This window comes from Opisthocomus hoazin, chromosome 8 (genome assembly GCF_030867145.1).
Source record: "Opisthocomus hoazin isolate bOpiHoa1 chromosome 8, bOpiHoa1.hap1, whole genome shotgun sequence".
NCBI lineage: Eukaryota > Metazoa > Chordata > Aves > Opisthocomiformes > Opisthocomidae > Opisthocomus > Opisthocomus hoazin.
Window position 1 is genome coordinate 16,510,451 of NC_134421.1, and position 18,922 is coordinate 16,529,372.

The 18,922-nt window shown below is 47.6% G+C and overlaps 1 protein-coding gene across 4 annotated transcripts in view; it reads left to right on the forward strand.

Moving 5' to 3' along the window:
- CACNA1I (calcium voltage-gated channel subunit alpha1 I) overlaps positions 1-18,922 on the forward strand; it is a 93,915-nt gene that overhangs the window by 18,125 nt on the left and 56,868 nt on the right. For all 4 annotated transcript variants that reach the window (XM_075428124.1, XM_075428126.1, XM_075428125.1 and 1 more), the window contains exon 3: positions 1,253-1,350. In XM_075428124.1, the coding sequence (XP_075284239.1) occupies positions 1,253-1,350 (98 nt within the window). The remainder of the gene's footprint in view (positions 1-1,252; positions 1,351-18,922) is intronic.

Genomic DNA, 18,922 nt, shown 5'->3' on the forward strand with positions numbered 1-18,922 from the left:
TTGACTTGTAGGTCTTTCTATATAAATATAACGGTTTTGGTTTGAGAAGGGACGCAGTAACAAAAGGCTGTGTCTCCTGAATCCTCACCATCTTTTGAGCGTGTTGGAAGGTTAAGGAAAAGGGACCTTTTTGTAGCTTCATTATTCACATCTGAGAAGATATTCAGGAGAAGCAGTTCCTGTCCTGACTCTGCTGCTGCTGTTTCACCTACCAACTTTGTCACCCTCTTGATCCCCTCAGCACATCAGGGTCACTCCGGGGAAGCTGGTGTCAACAGCCCATGTCTTAGTGGAGGCCTCATGTGTCTATGTTCACTAAAACATGCAAAATGCTTCGAGATCCCCAGGTAGAAATTGCTGGCCAGGGTAAATGGTATAATCCAGTTTCTTGCCATAGTTTCCAAGAGGCAGGCAAGTCACTGGATGTTTGCCTTACTGGGCGAGGAGGGGAGCACTGGGCTAAGGGATACTGGGCCATGTCATTTTTTTTCACCTGCACCTTCTGCTCTTGCAGTAAAGCCAATGTGTTAGTCATAGCTGTTTGCATTGAGGTTATTTAGGGAGCATGCTTTTGGGTTGGGAAAGCTAAGGTCTGGCATATTTCCTGAAATTAGGCTTTTCCCCTTTTGGTTGGTGTCAGGAAGGAATGATTCACAGCTATGGGAGAAGCCTTCCCACCTAGCTGAAGCAGTTACCGCTTTAAGTAGAGAGTTTGCTTCTACGTGAGGTAAAACAGCTTAGCTGCAGCCACCTCTGGGGACGTTGTCCTGCACCATGAGACGAGGGGAACATGGGGAGCACCCCAGTGTGCTGCAGGTAATGCTCAGCAGAACCAACTGTGCAGCCCCCCTCCTCCTGGCAGTGTGGGAAATGTCCACCCTGCGTGCCTGCCCCCGGCAGCAGAACATGCTCCTCGTGGGGATGTCTTCTTGCAGCCCTTTCCCCTCCTAATGGTCGCAACAGGTAAGTGTTATCGCAGCTCCTGGCCTGCATCCTCATGGCACACACTCTCACTGCCTTGCTGCTGTCGCACAGATGGGCTGCGTTTTCTGCGTGGAAGAGCCATGGACTTCTGGTCCTGCTCCCGGAGGGCTCACAGAGGCTTCAGCTTTGCTCCGAGGGCTCCCAAACACTGAGTCCTCACGACTTCCAGAAATCCTTCAATGAAGAAACAGTAACTCTGTGACTCAAACCAAGATTCTGAATTGTTTTAAACTTTTTTTTTTTTTTCTCTCTGTCTCCCTTTCTGCAGGATGGTGGAGTACTCCCTGGATCTGCAAAACATTAACTTGTCTGCAATCCGTACTGTCCGTGTTCTGAGACCCCTGAAAGCTATCAACCGTGTGCCTAGTAAGTCATGCTTCCCCCTCACACCTCCTCAGCTTGGGTTGTGGGGTGTACGTGATCAGTAGGGCTGTGTGGTGGGCTTCTCCAGGCTGGGTGCAGGTACAAACTGAGTGCAGGCTGCTGCACGGTGTGTGCAGGCTTTTCCCCGTCATGAGGCCAAAGAGGTGTTGTTGGATGGGCAGGAAAGCTGCAGTCTCATAGCGTATCTGTCCTGGTAATCCCTCCTGGAGAGCTGTGCTGATGGTTTAGGAGCTGAAGCTGCACAATGTGCAGTAAAGGAAAGGGGGTTTTCTCGCTCTTACTGAAGGACATTGCAGGTTTGGTAACATCTGTAGCCTCAAAAAGGGATGTGTGTGAGGTCTGGAATAGGGTGAGCTGGGGGAAGCAGGGAGAATTGGTTTTCTCTGGCTTTCACATGCTCTTCCAGATCCTCTCATCTGAAAAATTTTTATGCCGTTACAGTTTAGGGGCGTGTAGCACTGGCGGTTTTTTCTCTACTCCTCACCCTGTACTTTGTACTCTCTGTTTTGTGCCAGCTATCCCCCCTGCGAGCTGGCATGTGCATATGAGCTGGGCTGAGCACCGCTGGGCCGGGGGCTGTGTACGAGCCTGGATGTGTCAGCAGCCCAAGTGCTGCTCACCAGCACGGTCGGGTCCATGATGCAGTCCCCAGGTCAGGTCTGCATGCAAACCAGAGAGGTGCTGCAGCCCTGGGGCATGTGCCACGCACACGTGCTGCTCCTGTAGTGGAGGTGGCCCCTCCATAACCCTCGCTTCCTGCTTTCCCAGAGGATGGGGACAAGACTGGCCTCTTCACCGTGCTTTGCAGTTTTTAGCGGTGCTGCACTGTTTCTTCCCTCTTCTTCCTTTCCTTTGCCTCTCTTTTTTTTTTTTTTTTTTTTTCCCCCTCAAGTCAGCGTTGTTCTGCTTGCAGCCCTGGAGCTAATAAGCAGGCATTGCGTTGTTATTTAACTGCAGAAAACATCGATGGAGGTGAATGGAAGTGAACTGGTGGGCTGGTTGCTTACTGTTGCGGTCGGGGGGTTGCAAGATTGCTGAACTCGGTCTGCTGTGTCAATCCAATGTTTCTGGCTATTCCCTGTGCAAAGGCAGCAGCTGCCACATGCAGCCCTGTGAGACTTTAGGCATTTCTTCTGCAAGTTTTTCTGTCTCGCAGAATGGCAGGAAGTCTCCGCTCTTCCCCATAATCTCCTTAATCAGGTTGTCTGCAGTGGCTAAGACCTTGCCAGAGATCTCCTAATCCTTCTTTTGAGCTCAGATGCTCCTTTTACTTTTCCAGATCTGAGGAAGTTTGCACAGTCAGCCTCCCAGTCTGCATCATGTTTTTCCTTGTGCCGAAGTCACTTTCACGATGCCACTTATTTCTTGAACATGCTATGGAGGCAGATTTCAGGGTCTTCAGCTCCATGCAAAGCCCTGCTGGAAAGGGGTCTTCTCTGTCTTCCTGGGTGTATTTTTATCTCTGGGCAATAACCAGGGATAGAGGGTGCTGAATGGTGTGATGGAGGAACTGAGGCACAGTCCTGTGTGCCTGACGTGGCAGGAGGAGGTTTGGGCACTGAGTGCACACCCAGGCACATAACAGGTCCATCATGGGGTGATAAAGATGGGAGCTGAGAATAACCTTTTTGCTATCCACTGTTGGCAGAAGAACTTCCCCAACCTGCCTCCATCTCTCTGCCCCTTTTCCAGAGAGGAGAGGGCTGGGACCTAGCCACGATCCCGGCTGTGGGCATGCACTGCGGCAGGGTGGTGACATCTCTTCTGCTAGGAGGTGGGCTGGAGGTCATGCGTGGCAAGCTCGCTCCTTCCATAAAGCATATGGCTGGCTGCATGAGGGCAGCACCGTCCTCATGTTATGCAGCCCCTTTCCTTCCTGCTTCACAAGGAGTCCTGTGAGTCAGTGCTCAAAGACAACTGTGAGGCTCATCCCTGTTACCACGGTAGACTTCACCTTGGTGGTGAGTGGAAACGTCTTGAATGACATCCAACTGACTCCTGCAGATGTCTGCCGCGTTGATTGCTGAAGACTGGTGGTCAGGAGCAGAACTTGACTGACAAAAAGTGAAGGCCTTGTTTTATTCCTATTTATTGGCTGGAATAGCTGGAGTTACTGCCCTGCTGGCAGGAGCTGCCCCAGGAGGAGCGGTGTGAGCAGCATCTGAACTGGCCCACCAGGGACCCGCTCTGCCCATGCAGAGGCACCAGGGACGCCTTCGATCATCTCGCCTGACCTTTGCAGAGCTCGGGATGTTGGATTTCCCCTGACTGTCCTGGTCATGACGCTGTCTGTCTTCTCCTTTTACCAGTATAAAACTTCATCTGTATGAAATTGATGCTGTTTTAATTTCCACTCTGTGGATAAACCTTTATGTATCTTTCTCGCTACATAAATCAGTGGTTATATGCAGATAACGTTTTGGAAGAAAAACATCCTGCCATTAACTTAAAAAAAAAAAAAAAAAAAAAAAGGCAGATTTCCTGGTAGAGGAAGCACTGACTTGAGGGTTGAAAACTGGTAAGAGGCTGTAAACAAACACTTGTGATGAATGGGAATGAGCTGCGTTGGAAGAAGGTGCTTAGTGGGGTACAGCAAACATAATTAATGGGACCTTTGGCCACAAATCTTTTTTAATGTCTTTTTAAAGTTCTTCATTACTGATCTGAAGCAAGAGGAAAGTCTATTAGTGAGATATACTGATGATACCAAGCTGGAGGCGTTGCAGGTGGTAGCAAAGGAGGTGGGAAAGAAGACAGCAGTTAATCCCAAAGGCAGATATTTGGCCATGTTCAGGAGGCTGCCATGGGGTGATGTGGCCCAGCGTTCATCGGTGGACATTTCTAAGGCTTCCATGTGGGACCCAGGTAGGGACTGATTTTCACAGAGGAGTCTGGCTGTGTGGACTGAATAATGGCAGTTTATTATCAAGAGAATGGGCAAAGTGATTAGGAACCTGAGTGATTACTGCATGAGGGGAAGAGTGCTGAAGTGGTCTGCTGGGTAGATTACTTAGCACCCAAAGAACAGTAACACTCTAATAATCAGCCACTGTTTGAAAAGTCTACATACTACATACTGGAGAAATTTGAGAGAAATTTTGTACTATATAAAGCAAAAAAAGAAGCCATGCCAGAAAATTAGGAGGGAGGAAATTCAGAGTGAGTCTAAGGAAACAGTAGCAACATGGTAAAGGAACAAGTATTACCAGTTAAATAAGTTAAACTTATTTTATATTCTTGGCATTCTTCTTCTTATTCACCTGTTAAAGAAGTTAAATAAACTTATTTTATATTTTTGGCAGATGGGCGAGGCTGAAGTTCAAATGCCAAAATTGGGTACGTCTAAATTCTGCTTACCTGTGTTTACTTTTGACACGTTACTGAAAGCCCTCCCTTACAGCCAGACTTGTGAGGCTTTGAAACAATATCCCACAAGGAGCTTCCAAATGCTATTTGTGTGTGCAGTACTCATTATGTATAGTGTAAAAGATGCATAGACTCTCCTACCTGAATCTTGACAGAAGAAGAAAAGGACATTCAGTGTAACCAAGAGGGGGTAAATGTCTATTAAGAAAGCAATTCTCCACCTGCTTTGTAATTAGGCTGTAAAACTCGCTGCCGCGGGGAGTGCTTCCAGCCCCATAGCAAGTAAGAGGCACTGTGTAAGCAAAGTAAGTAAAATAGGCCTGTCTAAAGGATGAGAGCTCATGTGGAGATGCTTCTAGGTTTCAAACCTCCTTGCTTCATGGTTAGAGCTGATCTTTAGCTACTGGTTATCAGCAATTGATTGCATTTCTTGCCGTTCTCAGCAGGATGTGCTACTGACCATTTTGGATTTCACTTCTGGATGAAGAAGTTTATGGCTCTGCCCCACCTGATAGTTCCCCCATTCTCATGTCATATTTGAAGTGTACTAGAGAAAACATGAGGCACCCGAGTTTTGTAATACGTATTACATCTTCATTAGTATTCCTGCTTATCTTTTGCAGTGCTGACTACAGCCCCAGGAATGCTGCCTCTTGGAATTTTGTTTGAAAATGCATGAAACAAAAAATTAGAGATTGTTCTGGTCCTATTACTATGTGATTCAATTCCATGGCGGTAAGCTGGTGTGACAAGCCCTGCAAGTCACCAAACAAGTGTAAAGAGAAAAAAAATACCCTCCAGGTCCCTGTCAGAGGTAGTTGCTTTCTGCCCTGGTCATGTTTGTGTCCTGGGCTTGGGGTGAAATTCCACATCCATTTGTTGTTGTTATCCTTTTGCAATTGTGTGGCAGGTTGCTAGGTGAAACGTTGCTGTTTCTGCTAGCTCTTTCATCCCTTCTCCTCATGGCAAGGCACAAGGTTTGAGGGGAAGCTGGTGGTGTTTTATTTCTGCCTGCCTTTGAGCAGGGAGTCTGTAGTCATTTCTGATCATTTGAATTTCTTTCGCTTCTGTTATTAACATTTTTTTGACACTGGAGCAGGAAATGTTTCTTCAGTTTACTCTTTCTTTTTGCATTAGTCTTATGCAAAGAAGGGTCCTTGCATTGTGTTTGATATCTTCTAGTTTCCACTACAATTTAATAACTAATTCATCATTTGGAAGCAGATTACTTCAGCTGGGCACACTGTACGGAAGTGGAGAAGTCTGTTGCAGAGTGTTGCATAGCAACTTTATTGAATATAAAGTGTATACGTGTGCTAATACTTGGTATGTAAGTGCAGTAATATGTATGTGGGGGTAATAGGCATTAGAAACATAATGTTATATTCTTATTACTAGCTGTGCAGGAAATAGAATTTCAGATCTGTGGGAAGTTCTGCTCTGTTTACATGTGTTTTTTCTCAGAACAAGAATAAGCATTGCCCATGCATTTTAATATGGTTTTATTCTGTCTAATTTAGGTGGTTTGTTTGGCTTTTTGATTTTTTCCTGTACTTTGTAAGGGTGAAGAAGTTTAAAAATGAAAAAATCTCAACTGTGCCATTTTAGTATAAAAATACTTTCCTCTTGTCTTCCTTTTCTTTTTGCTAAATGATGCTTCAATAACTATCACAACAATGAGGTGTTTCCATTTCAATGAAATAACATTTTTTGCCTCTAAAAGTGCTGCGTAGGAAAATCTTGGTCTAGCTTGATTTTTCTTTATTAATTATTGTTATTATAGTAGCTCTATGACTCCAAATAGACCAGAGTTTTTAATTCTCTTGTACACATTTCAAAGATATAAAACAAGGCTTGTTGGTTTAATCTTTCTCATGTTTCAGACCAGGTGAGTGAGACCCAGTGAGTGTCACCAGCAGACTCAGGAATACAACTGACATGTCCTAACTCTCAGCCCTGCGTTCAGCTCAGTAGACCAAAGCACAAATATAAAAATAGTCTGAAGCAGCTGAACCCTGGAACGGGAAAAGCAGATGCTTTGTATTTATATGCTGGCCTTAAAACTGTATTCCACACTGAGCTACCTGTGTTTGGTGCTGTAGCAGTGCCTAGGACAGAGTGGTCTGGCTATGAGCCCCACACTTGGCATGGGGGAAAACTGATGACATTTACTTCTCTGAATGTGGTTTTGAAGAACTAATTTCACTGATGAGTGTGTGTGAAATTAGCTGCTGACTGAGATATATTAGGCTGTAAAACAGTCTCATTTACAGCTAGATCAGACAAAAAGTGAGTGCATTTGACAGGCACAGTCCTGCCCTAGCAGTTGGAAATGCAAAGGGATTATGAGATTCCTCTTCTAAAACACCCCCCCTCCCCGGGTCTTTGCTTCAAATGCCTCGGTCTTTCTGAAAGAGGACTATCACTTGTGTGTTCTCTTCTAAAGTTGATTCCCTTTCAGAAACCTACTCTTCTGTTTGACTCTTTTGGAAGTGCATTTTTTCCCCTCTCTGCTTTATTTGTGAAGCAATAACTGAAACTCAGATATTGTTGTATTTTCCAAATATTTAAACTTACCCCATCCACAGTTCTTTGTATAAATTGTTCTGTAAATATTTGTTACCATGTCTCAGCGATGCACAAACCATACTTACAACCTCATGCAAGTGTGTACACACACAGATTTTTCTACACGCAGCCACAGTCCTGAGCAGGTTAGTACAGGGACAAGAGTGATGTTCTCTCACAGCATCCATACACGAAATTTAAGAGGTTAAAAAGCCCTTTTCCATTCCCTGGTCAGTCTATGTGTGATTCAAATGCATTCAAAGGCGAAGCTGCCAGCTTTCTGTAGGCTCTGTCCCAGGCAGGTGGGCAGCGAAAGGATGGAGAAAAGCCGAGAGGGGATGGACTTGATCGATGGGGTTGAGTTCAGTTTATGTCCTCCCTTCCCGACGGGATCACCTAGCCAAGTGAAGCAAAGCACTGAAGAGAGCAATGTGATTTATGCCCGGAGCAGGCCATTAAAGGATGCCTTTCCTCAGAGAGGGGGACAGATCGGAGATGGAAATGTAACTCAGAGCTGCGCTTTTTGTCAAATCAGTTAAACCCTAAATCAGACAGGCGCGTTCAGCATACAGGGAAACTGTGAGGGGGGGCAGAGCAGCGTGAGGATCAACAGGAGAGCAGAGGAGAGGGGCTTGCAAGAGGCAAGCGGCAGGGTTTGCCAGGCACAGCACGCGGAGGCGTGGTGTACCTCTGCGTGTAGGATAATGCAGAGAACGGGGGGATGGAGGGAGGGAGAGAAGGGGAGGAAATCAAAACCGAAATAAGGGCAAGGATTAGTTTAAGAAAAGTCTATTGACTCTCGGATAAATACTCCAGATGGGTTTGCAAAGCAATGCTTCTCTGGGGCTTTTTAACAAACTGAGTGGGCTGCAGCAGACCCACATCTTGTAGTGCTGAAGGAAGTCTTTGGTCATTGAAGACAGGCTCCAATTTTATTTAGTTATTGTCTGATCTTAGTGCTGTTTTTCATGTGCATTCCACAACGTGCAATATATTGCCACGTGTTTAAATGGGTAATCAAAGTAAATTTGGGAGAAAAAAACCCAAACCAAAACAAAAAGAAAATTATATCCCTGTGTTAGTGTAGCATCGTGGCAGGGAGCTGGGGAACACTGAAGTGCAGGAAATGTAGACTTGGTAATGCCTTATTTTGTACCATACATTGCGTAGTCCCTTTTTTTGCGGTCACAGATCATGGGAGAAAGTAATCTTTCCCTCTCTGAACCAGTCTGCTCGATTTCACTGTGGTTACAAACAAGTATTCAAAAGTCACAAATTGTGTGCTTGTAGGTTGTCAGATGGGTTTTAAACCCATGAGATTTGAAAAAGGAAAAGGGAAAAAAATCATAGATTATTTTTATTTTTCCTATGGCGTTCAGACCTTTAGACCTGTGACTCAGATCTTGTAGTCCTCTCTTTTTCGCTGCATAGTAGTGAGGAATACAAACTTACTCTCTTTTTTTTTTTTACTGTGATCCGAGATTGTCAAGTCATAGCAACATTTCATGCCTGAAGGTTTATGCCATGCATCCCAAGAGTCCCGATAAAAATCACAAGAGTTAGCAACAGCACTTCTGAGTTTCTGTTACTGAAAGTAAAGCAAGTCTGGAAAAAAAAAACCCAAACTAAAACCCAATCATAAAGAGACCTTTGCTAGAATCTTTATTTCTCCCTTCTCCTCTGGGGAAACTTGTACAGCCAGAATTTAAAAAATGCTTAGCGCCTCGCAGCTCCCGTTGTGACAATTCTGCTGCCTGTTCAAACAAGCTCAGCCTCCAGTGTACACACTGCTCACGAAAGCCCAGCCACGTATTTTGCTGCCTAAATGGGAGCTGAGCTGTTTTGCAAAATCTGTCCCGTGGGACCTATCAAGCAATGGATACTATGGAAATGTGAGCAATAATGACAGTGTATTATGAGGTGAAAGATAATGTCATATTACACTAATGCAAATTACACTTTGTGTGTGGGCAGGGCAATTTACAACCATAACCTTAAATTTCTCAATCTTTGTGTATTTCGGGCCCGATTCTCCTCTTCACACACATTTCACCTAACATCACATCACTGCCTGCGGTAGAGAGAAACATGATTCATGCTAGTGACAGCACAAGGAAATTAGATCCCTTAAATCCTAACCAGAAGTTGCATTAACACTGTTTTACATAATATTTTGCATTATTCTGTCCTACTTACACAGCACTAGAGAAGTGTAAAGAACTTAAGGGTATTTATAGAACAGAGGCAAGTGGCTTGCAGCCACGGCACTGGAGTTACTTTTTATCCCTGGTGGTGGGTGACCCCTGCAATTCTGAGAGAAAAGCTGGCACTGTATGTTTTTAATAGAGTTTTCGCTGAAAGTGAATGCAGTCATCATTGCAGGAATAAACGGGGAAAAAATGAGATGATCAGTGAATGAACAACAGTGGCAGGTGGTAGTAGGTGTTGCTTATTAGATGTTCAGTAGTAGAAAAAAGAACAGAACGGCAGGAATCCCCCCGAGAGACACCTCTCTAAGAAATAATCTGGCACCTGGAATCACTCTCCAAGGCAAGGTTACTTAACAGCCCGAAGCTTGCAAGGGTTAATGGGGTGAGAGAGTGAAGAAGGGTGCTCCTAAGACCTTTGCCTGCATCTGTTTCTGCTCATGTCACAGGTTATGTGGCTACCAACTGTGCCATGGTGGCCCATACTGAATGTGAGTGCCTGTGGTAGAAGAGCTTTGTGCTGCTATCTGTGGACCTTAGCTGGGCTCAGAGCATCCCTAATAGGGTGGGTAAAGCCTGCTGCACAGCTGAGGTGTCTCCTTCTCTTTGGATCACAGCAAAGCATGTACCAAGGCCCCTCTTTTTCCAGTGATGTCAGCATTTAGATGTCAAGGTAAATGTTCTGGATTTTGCCCTCATTCTTGAGGCCAGTGTAACCCCAGGGTGAGGTCTGCAATTAGGAGGCCTTACTTCTGGGCTTGCTTCTTCAAAGCATCTGGCAGTTCCACCTGGCATGGCCCTGGTTTCTGGTCCCTCTGTAGGGCTAGTAAGGCTCCAGCCCATCAGGAAGGAATGGTTTTGTGCACTGGGTCTTGTGCATTTTGGACAGAGGTGTGACATATGAGAGCTTGGTACTATTGTTTAGACCATCCATCTTCCGTGAAAGACTTGGAAGGTGCAACTATAGTCTGACCCTTCAAGCCACAGTTCATTTTTGACATTATTATGATCCGGTGAGAAGACCGTTTTCCATGACCTTGGTCTATATTTCTCATAACATTCTCCAAAGGGCTTTGTTTTTGTTTTTTGCTTTTGACATCTTGATATTCTCTTTAAAAAAACCCTTTATGAAGAGATCTTTGCCACCATATGCTGGAAGCTGGGCCTGTTTCTCTGTAGGATTTCATAGAATCATAGGTTAGAAAAGACCTCTAACAACAGCAAGTCCAACCGTCAACCCAACACCACCATGACTGCTAAACCATGTCCTGAAGTGCCACATGTACACATTTTTTGAACACCTCCAGGGATGGTGACTCCACCACTTCCCTGGACAGCCTGTTCCAATGCCTGACCACTCTTTCAGTAAAGAAATTTTTCCTAATATCCAATCTAAACCTCCCCTGATGCAACTTGACGCCATTTCCTCTCATCCTATCAGTAGTCACTTGGGAGAAGAGACCAACACCCACCTCACTACAACCTCCCTTCAGGTAGTTGTAGAAAGTGATAACATCTCCCCTCAGCCTCCTCTTCTCCAGACTAAACAATCCTAGTTCTCTCAGCTGCTCCTCACAAGACTTGTTCTCTAGACCCTTCACCAGCCTCGTTGCTCTTCTCTGGACATGCTCCAGCACCTCAATGTCTCTTTTGTAGTGAGGGGCCCAAAACTGCACACAGTACATGAGATGCAGCCTCACCAGTGCCAAGTACAGGGGCATGATCGCCTCCTTACTCCTGCTGGCCACACTATTCCTGATACAAGCCAGGATGCCATTGGCCTTTTTGGCCACCTGGGCCCACTGCTGGCTCATGTTCAGCTGGCTGTTGATGAGCACCCCCAGGTCCTTTTCTGCTGGGCAGCTTTCCAGCCACTCTTCCCTAAGACTGTAGTGTTGCATGGGGTTGTTGTGACCAAAGTGCAGGACCCGGCACTTGGCCTTGTTGGACCTCATATGATTTGCCTCGGCCCATTGATCCAGTCTGTCCAGATCCCTCTGCAGAGCCTTCCTACCCTTGAGCAGATCAACACTCCCGCCCAACTTAGTGTCATCTGCAAACTTACTGAGGCAGCACTCAATCACCTCATACAGATCACTGAGAAAGATATAAAGCAATACTGGCCCCAAAACTGAGCCCTGAGGAACACCACTCATGACTGGCCACCAACTGGAGTTAGCTCCATTCACCACCACTCTCTGCACTCAGCCATTCAGCCAGTTCTTTATCCCGTGAAGAGTACACCCATCCAAACCATGAGCAGCTAGTTTCTCCAGGAGGATGCTGTGTGGAACAGTGTCAAAGGCCTTACTAAAGTCCAGGTGGACAACATCCAGAGCCTTTCCCTCATCCTCTAGGTGGGTCACCTGATCATAGAAGGAGATCAGGCTGGTCAAGCAGGACCTGCCTTTCATGAACCCGTGCTGACTGGGCCTGATCCCCTGGTTGTCCTTCACATGCCCGGTGAGTGTACTCGAGATGAACTGCTTCGTAATCTTCCCCGGCACTGAGGTCAGGCTGACAGGCCTGTAGTTCCCGGGATCCTCCTTCTGGCCCTTTGTGTAGATGGGCATCACAGTGGCAATCCTCCAGTCATCTGGTACCCCACCTGCTAACTAGGACTGCCGATAGATGATGGAGAGCGTCTTGGCCAGCTCCTCCACCAGCTCCCTCCATACTCTTGTGTGGATCCCATCCAGCCCCATGGACTTGTAAATGTCCAGGTGGCATAGCAGGTCATTCACTGCAGGTTTGCAACAAAGAAATGTGGCAATAACTACTTGTGGTCTGAGCTAGGTCAGAGCTCAGTGGGACTTGTTGCTATGTACCATGTTAAAGGGAATTACAATTTTCAAGGTTGCTGATGCGTCTGAAAGCTACGTCTCACTAGGAAGAGCCTATTTCCTTGACCTATGTATGACATTTGATGGACAGGTAGGAAGGAAAGCTCTGAGGCATTCAGAATATCGAGATTTAGCCCTGGCTCTGGCATGTGAGCCCTCTTTGTCACTGTGCTGAGCATCGTGGCTACACAGCACCCATGTGTTTCTTGTCTTGTCTTCCCCTCAAGGAAAGCAGCAGGTCTCGGATTTCATTTGTGCTCTCTTTTTGGCAGCTGTTTTAGCTGAGTGTGTGTTGGGGGGTGTTGTAAGTGGTGTCATTTTTTTCTCTTCTTCCTTTTCTTTTTGATGCTCCTGTTGCCGTGACCTGCTCCATCTAAGGTAAGCGTCTTGCTCTTGGAGTGAAAAGCAGTGAGGTCTGTGCTAGTCCCTGGCTCCTAAGGGAATTGTTTCTACAGCCTCAGAGCTAGCTTGAGAGAGCTCTGTCTCTTACATCAGTACATTTTAAACCTACTCTGGAGAGCTCTGTTGTCCAGGCAGGGTGAAGCTCTGACCAACAGTTTTTTTCCTGCAGCTTTATTCTCTTTTTTGGCTACCTCAGGCTTAAGCTGAGGAGTACTTTGAAGATAACGACTAAGGACACTTAATGCTTGAACTTGATTCAGTATCATAAGGGAAGTCACAGCACCAAGGCAAAGCTTGATGTGCCCATGCTACTGAAAAAATGAACAACAGCTTTTTTGTGCTGGCTGGAGCTTTAGAAGTGCTGGAAAAGTTGTGCTTTGGTATTTTCTGTGGTCAGGCTGAGGGGTAACAAGGATCTGGAGGGTAGTTCATCAACAGGCTGAGCGGGATAAGGTGTCTGATCCAGTCACAGATGCTAGAAAGCTTTTCTTGTTGGCAAGGGAAGAGTGGGGTGTTGGTGAGGAAATTAGTGGTGCTCCTAAACTACGGGTCATGCTGACAACCTGTAAGTGCAAAACTCCCAACCTTAAATGTACCCTACAAATGCTCTGGAACCTGACAGAGAGACATCTGTAGAAAAACTTTGGTTATCTCTGAATGAGGTCAGTGTTTCACATTTTGGTCTGGGGCAGGTTTTCCTTAGCAGCAGAGCTCTTTTAAGAGCTCTCACTACCTACAATGTCAGCTGGACCTGTTTTTCTGTAGGGTTCATTTAATCTGGGCCAGGCCAGCCACCTTGACATGCTCTCTCTTGCATTGGCGCAAAGCAAGGTGTGATGGTCTGCAATGTGAGTGAGGCTGGTTTTACAGCTTGAGGAGAAGGCATCTGGAGCTGCACACTGGCTGTTCGAGCTGAGCTTCTCTTGCTTACACGTATGTTTGCAGGAGAGACCTCGGTTAGGAGGAATGCAGCAAAGCAAAAAAAGTCTGGGTGGCAAGGGAAGCTGTGGGTTAGAGTAATGATCAACTTGACAGTGCATCTACTGTTGCACACACAGCTGATTGGTTTCTGTTTGCAGTAGTTTGGCCCCAAGTTTTAGTTAATGTAAATGGACGCAATGTGCAAGTTGGAGCACCAGCTTGCACTGTGCACGCAGACTGAGGTTATTTTAACTACAGAGGTTGACTGCAAAAAAAAGGGTGCATCTCTGTGTGCTTTCTGCACAAATACAATCTATTTTCTGGAATGGTTCCTCAGCTGTAAAATTGGCGTAAAGGAGCATGCACAGGAAAATCCTGTCAACCCTGTGCTAGCTGGGTGGACTTCCATGTGTCCTGGGGCAGGGGAGGAAGGAATGAAGGCACACTTGGACAAGCGGCCTGGCTGAGGGACAGAATGATGCTTCAGTCTCTGCACTCTGCAATATGTCCTGCCAGCTACAGTCACAAGCACTGATGGGGAAGAGATTTGGTTTTACTCCAGTTAAAATGACAATTGGTGGCTTGGACCATGATGCAGATGAGATGGGTGCTGAGAATTATGTTCTCTTCCATCTGGTTTACTCTAATCAAGGGAATGATTGCCACAAATTGCTATCTCCTTTTGATTCCACACGCATTAGCTTTGTCCCTCACTGTAGACTTGGGGAGGACTCGAAAGCCTCAGAGGTGGGTGAGATATAAGAAGCAAGAACGAACAGGGTTTCTCACCCTCTCCTGAGCCAGTCCCCCATTCAGATCATGGGCTGATTAGTGCTAGGGAGTGAATCAGCTCAGCTGTTGGTCCTCGCTCTTGGAAAGAGGCAGGCGGAGAGAAGGCGAAGTGACAGAGTGATGCTGAGGAGGGAAAGGCAGTGGTAAGCTGCCGGGCATGCCTGCACTGCGTGGCTGGCTCCGGCTGCTTGGAGCTCACCTCCTCCCCAGCCCTGCCTCGGCTGCTCGCCGCTGACACCACGCTTTCCCCGGGGCTGGCACATGCCGGGCGAGTCTGCTCAGCTGTGATGGCCAGGCTAATCGGGGTAGATGGCAAGTGTCTGGAGGGAGCTACGGTCACTGTAGCATCTGCAGAGTTTGTCAGGAATGGCCTCCGCATGCTGCCGGGGCAAGGCAGAGGATTTGCTCTGCCCAAACCCAGGAGGGAGTTCAGCAACTTTGCTTCATCTTCTGGCTTTGCTCAGCTTTGTGCTTCTCTCTGAAAGCTCGCTCCCCAGCACTCCTCTCGCCCTCCCACTGCTTCTCACCGCTGCGACGTACTTTCCCTCCGATGTCCACTGCTGTGCTGGAGCAGTGAACGGATCTCTGTTGTGCTCGTGGCTTTGCTCCTGCAGGATATCCTACCAGGAGTAGCCCTGCCGGAGAGGTCCTGTCGAGCACCCTTCCCCCACCTCTTGCCCAAGAGCATGAATGAGCAGCAGGGAAGCGTTATCTGAGCATCATTTCATGAGGATCCTTCCTTGGATGCCCACAGCCGATGCTGTGCGTGTGCCTCCTTTCCCCTGGTCTCCTCATGAGGGTGAATGTGGAAGAGAAAAGGCCTTTCAGAGCCCACACCTGGCACTCATGAATATTTCATGTTTCTAGCTTTTCTTCCCCTTGAAGAGAAAAACCTTTTCATATTTGATGCCCTGGGAGCCTGTTCAGTTGCTGAATGTTGTTTTGTCAATGCTGTCCCTCCTTGCTTTTCCTCCAGACTGCCCAGCCCATCTTCCTTTCTCTTCTCAGGGAATGTCTCCTTTTTTCAAAGGCTGCTTCAGCAAAGGTCATTGTCCCTTTCATATTCCCTCCTTGCTGTGAGCCAGCGTGGCTTCTGCTCTGCCAATGGTAAAGGACAAACGGGGATGTAGGGAAAGGCAGCAGTGAAGGAGGACGGGAAACATGCACATGTATGCTGCAGAGCAGTGAGAGACAGAGAGGAGATGTAGGCAGAGTGAGAGAAAAGTAAAGGGGCAGAGGAGCAGGCAGAGGCGGCAAAAGGTAGGAAGGAGGCAGCAGCAGGACTGTGCCAAAGAACCGGCTTTCCAGCACCTTCCAGAACTTGTCATGCAGGATCCACTCGTGCTGCTGTGGATGGGGGCTTATCTGGCAAAGGCCCCTTGGGAAAGAGAGGCATCCTAGTTCTCCAGGGCAGAATGCTCCCAAAGCTGCACTGACAAATATGCCTTCTGCCCATTTCCGTTGCCCTGCAACTACTTTAGATACCTTGTTATCTCAGCCATCAGGGTCTGGAGTAAATCATCACTCTCCATCTTTAAGCTTTTCCGCCTTTCTCACTCTTTCCCCCACGCCTCGTGAGTGCTTGAGGAACCAGAGACCATTTGCAACCTGCTCCAAGTCAGGCTGTGCGGACCCTGAAACACGCTGTGCTGTGGGTCCTGCCTGAGTGGGGCTTGTCCCCTCTTGCCCTTGAAAAGCATTCAGACACCTGGCAGTGAGGGTCCTTCCTTGGAGACCCGCAGCAGATGCCCTAACGTGGCTGCCAGACCAGCCTGTCCCTTTCTGGGTCCAGGGGACTGCAAAGCCCCCTCCACAGACCGACCCGTGCAGGGCTGCCAGCTTGGGAGGGGACAGGGAGGCTGTGAGGGCTTCCCTCGAAAGTGCCCTTAGGGGCTGGCACAGGTGTAGGAGGGGCACTACCAAAATGCCATAGCAGAGGATGGGACTCAGGGACTTCAGCAGGAGTGTTGCAGGCAGCACAGCACAGGCAGCAGGGGAAGCTGACAACAGAGAGAACAAAGGTACTGAGCTTGTATTTGTACTATGCCTTTCATCCATCTGGAAGTGGTAGTTGAAGTACCTCCACTAACTGAGTGAACTCAGCAGAGGAGGTCCATTTTGTTTCCTGGTGGAAAACTGATGCCCCTGGTGAAAAATGGGTTCCCAGAGCAATTGCTTTGTGGTTTGGGGCAGGGAGCAAAAGAGCCTTTGCACAAAGTGAAGTGATGGATTTGTTTTAGAGGTGGTTGGCCCACAGGAGAATTGCAGTTGATGGTTGGATGGGTGTGGGTTCAAAATTCTTGCTTTTGGAAGAGTCAATCTCATATCCACCATCAGTATCAATGGGCAGAGAAGGATGATTCTGTTCAGTTGGAAGATTTTAAAATCACAATTGGGTTTCATTTGGACTTAGAAATGGAACCCATCAGTGCTGAAATTCTTTGTGATGTGGAAAAGATGCCAAGTGCTGGGGCCACCTGCCTGGCAGCCACTTGCCTGGTGTGGGGCCACCTGCCGCTTCTTGGGTTATGGGCTCAGGTACCCCAGAAGGCCAAGCATGAGGGCAATCGCTGTGATCCTGGAGCTGTGAGTGGCACAGTGCTGTACCATTAACAGCTCCTCTGAGACTCAGAATGGACAATGTATGGGCAGGCAGGATGTTTCCAAGGAAAAGGCAGGCAAGTTTTGGGAGTCACTTGTCTTCTCTTGGAACAAAATCAATTTTTGCAAATTCTGACCCGACAAGTGCATTGTCTGTAAAATTCTGGTGGGAATGTCTGTTCTATCTATTCTGCATTTCAGTATAAGGGCAGTCTCGTTCTTCCCATTACCTCTGCTGTGATGGATCTAGCATCAATTGATCTGAACAACGTCACCCCCTCTTGCAGCGCTGCTGGCACAGCTTCCCGTGTCACTTGGCTCTCCCTAATGCACTGACCGGGACAGTTTATGGGAACTACCAGGCTCATGCCGTGAAGCGGCGTTAATGCTGGGAACACGCTGCCCTGCAGTGAGGGTGTGTGGCCTTAAAGCCGAAGTGTTGTGCAGAGCGTTGCTCCAGAGCCTGACAGGTCACAGCGACAGGCAGAAGGCCACCGTTGCTATGCTGTTGGGCTTTGTGTGGTGACAGATCAGAGAGCTATCAGTGACTCATGGCATGTCCGCGATCCCCAGCGAGTGGCTGGAGCTGCGCCCTTGCACTGAGTTACTGATGTTCTGTCTAGAAACTGCCTTAACTGGTGACTACTGATACAGCTGGGCAGTCAGGCAAGCAGGGCTTAGCTGCTGCTCCACAGCCTGGCCTTAGAGCTAATGCCATCATTCCTTGTTTTCCATGATCCCATGTAGCCATCCTTAAGCATCTTTTCCTTCTTGCACATCGTCTATCTGCAAATACCACTTCTGTATCTCCCACCCCCATACATCCCAAAAACATTCCCTACTGAGCTAAACCTGTCCGATGCCCCACACCAGGCACCCTTCCCTCTCTCCCTTCAGTGTGCATGCACCCCACGCCTGCACGCACCCAGCAGGCACCGCTTCCCTCCCCTCTCCGCAGCGTGAGCAGCCCAGGGAATAGAGTTAGAAAGTAATGTACAGCATTGTGTGGCTAATTACTTGATGCTGGGCACACAAGGGGGATTAACTTGTGCCTCAAAGGGCTGTCAGAGAATCCTAATCTCATCTTTCCCTCCTCTTCACCCTTCCACTGCCATCTGAAGTAATGAACTGGTTATAAATACCTAATTAGCTAATTATTTGCTGCCCTACATGGAACATCTTCAGTGAAGGAACTCCCTGGGCCCTCAGGGGAGGGAACTCTGTGGAGGTGAGGAGAGATGGCTGCACGAGGTGTGCGGGGGGTAAAGGATTTCTAGACTTTCACCATCCCTGGAGAGCAGAGGAATAGTCATTAGCTGCATGGAGGACTGAGCCTATCCTTATCCCTACTTATGGCTGTGTGAGCTGAAGAACCAGGGAGAAATAAAACCACAGAAAGAATTCATTAGGTAATTAGAAAAAAAAGTAAGAAAAAGGCCAGTGGTGCTGTGCCGACAGCATTTCAGGCTGTGCCCACTACCTGTGTGCTGGGGAAGGTGTACTAGACAAGAGAGGAGAATGTGGTCTCCATGACTGTCCCCTGATGAGTCTGTCATGGAGAAGACCAATTTATGCCAGTTGTTTGTGTGTGCTGGTGAGATTCATCCTGCTAGGCAGGCTGGCCTTGGGCTGTCAATGCAGTTCTCATGCGTTGCAGCATGCAGTCATCAAACTGGGATGACTTTCAGTCTGAGCCATCTGAGGATGGGGCCGTTGGGCTGCCGTGCACGTTTGGGGCAGAGTTTTCACTCCATTGTCCTTCTGCAGGGAAGGAGGAGGGAGAGATATCAGTCGGACAGCTGATGGTACCAAAAGTCTCATTCCCTTTTCTTCTCGCTGCTGCAGATGGAGGCC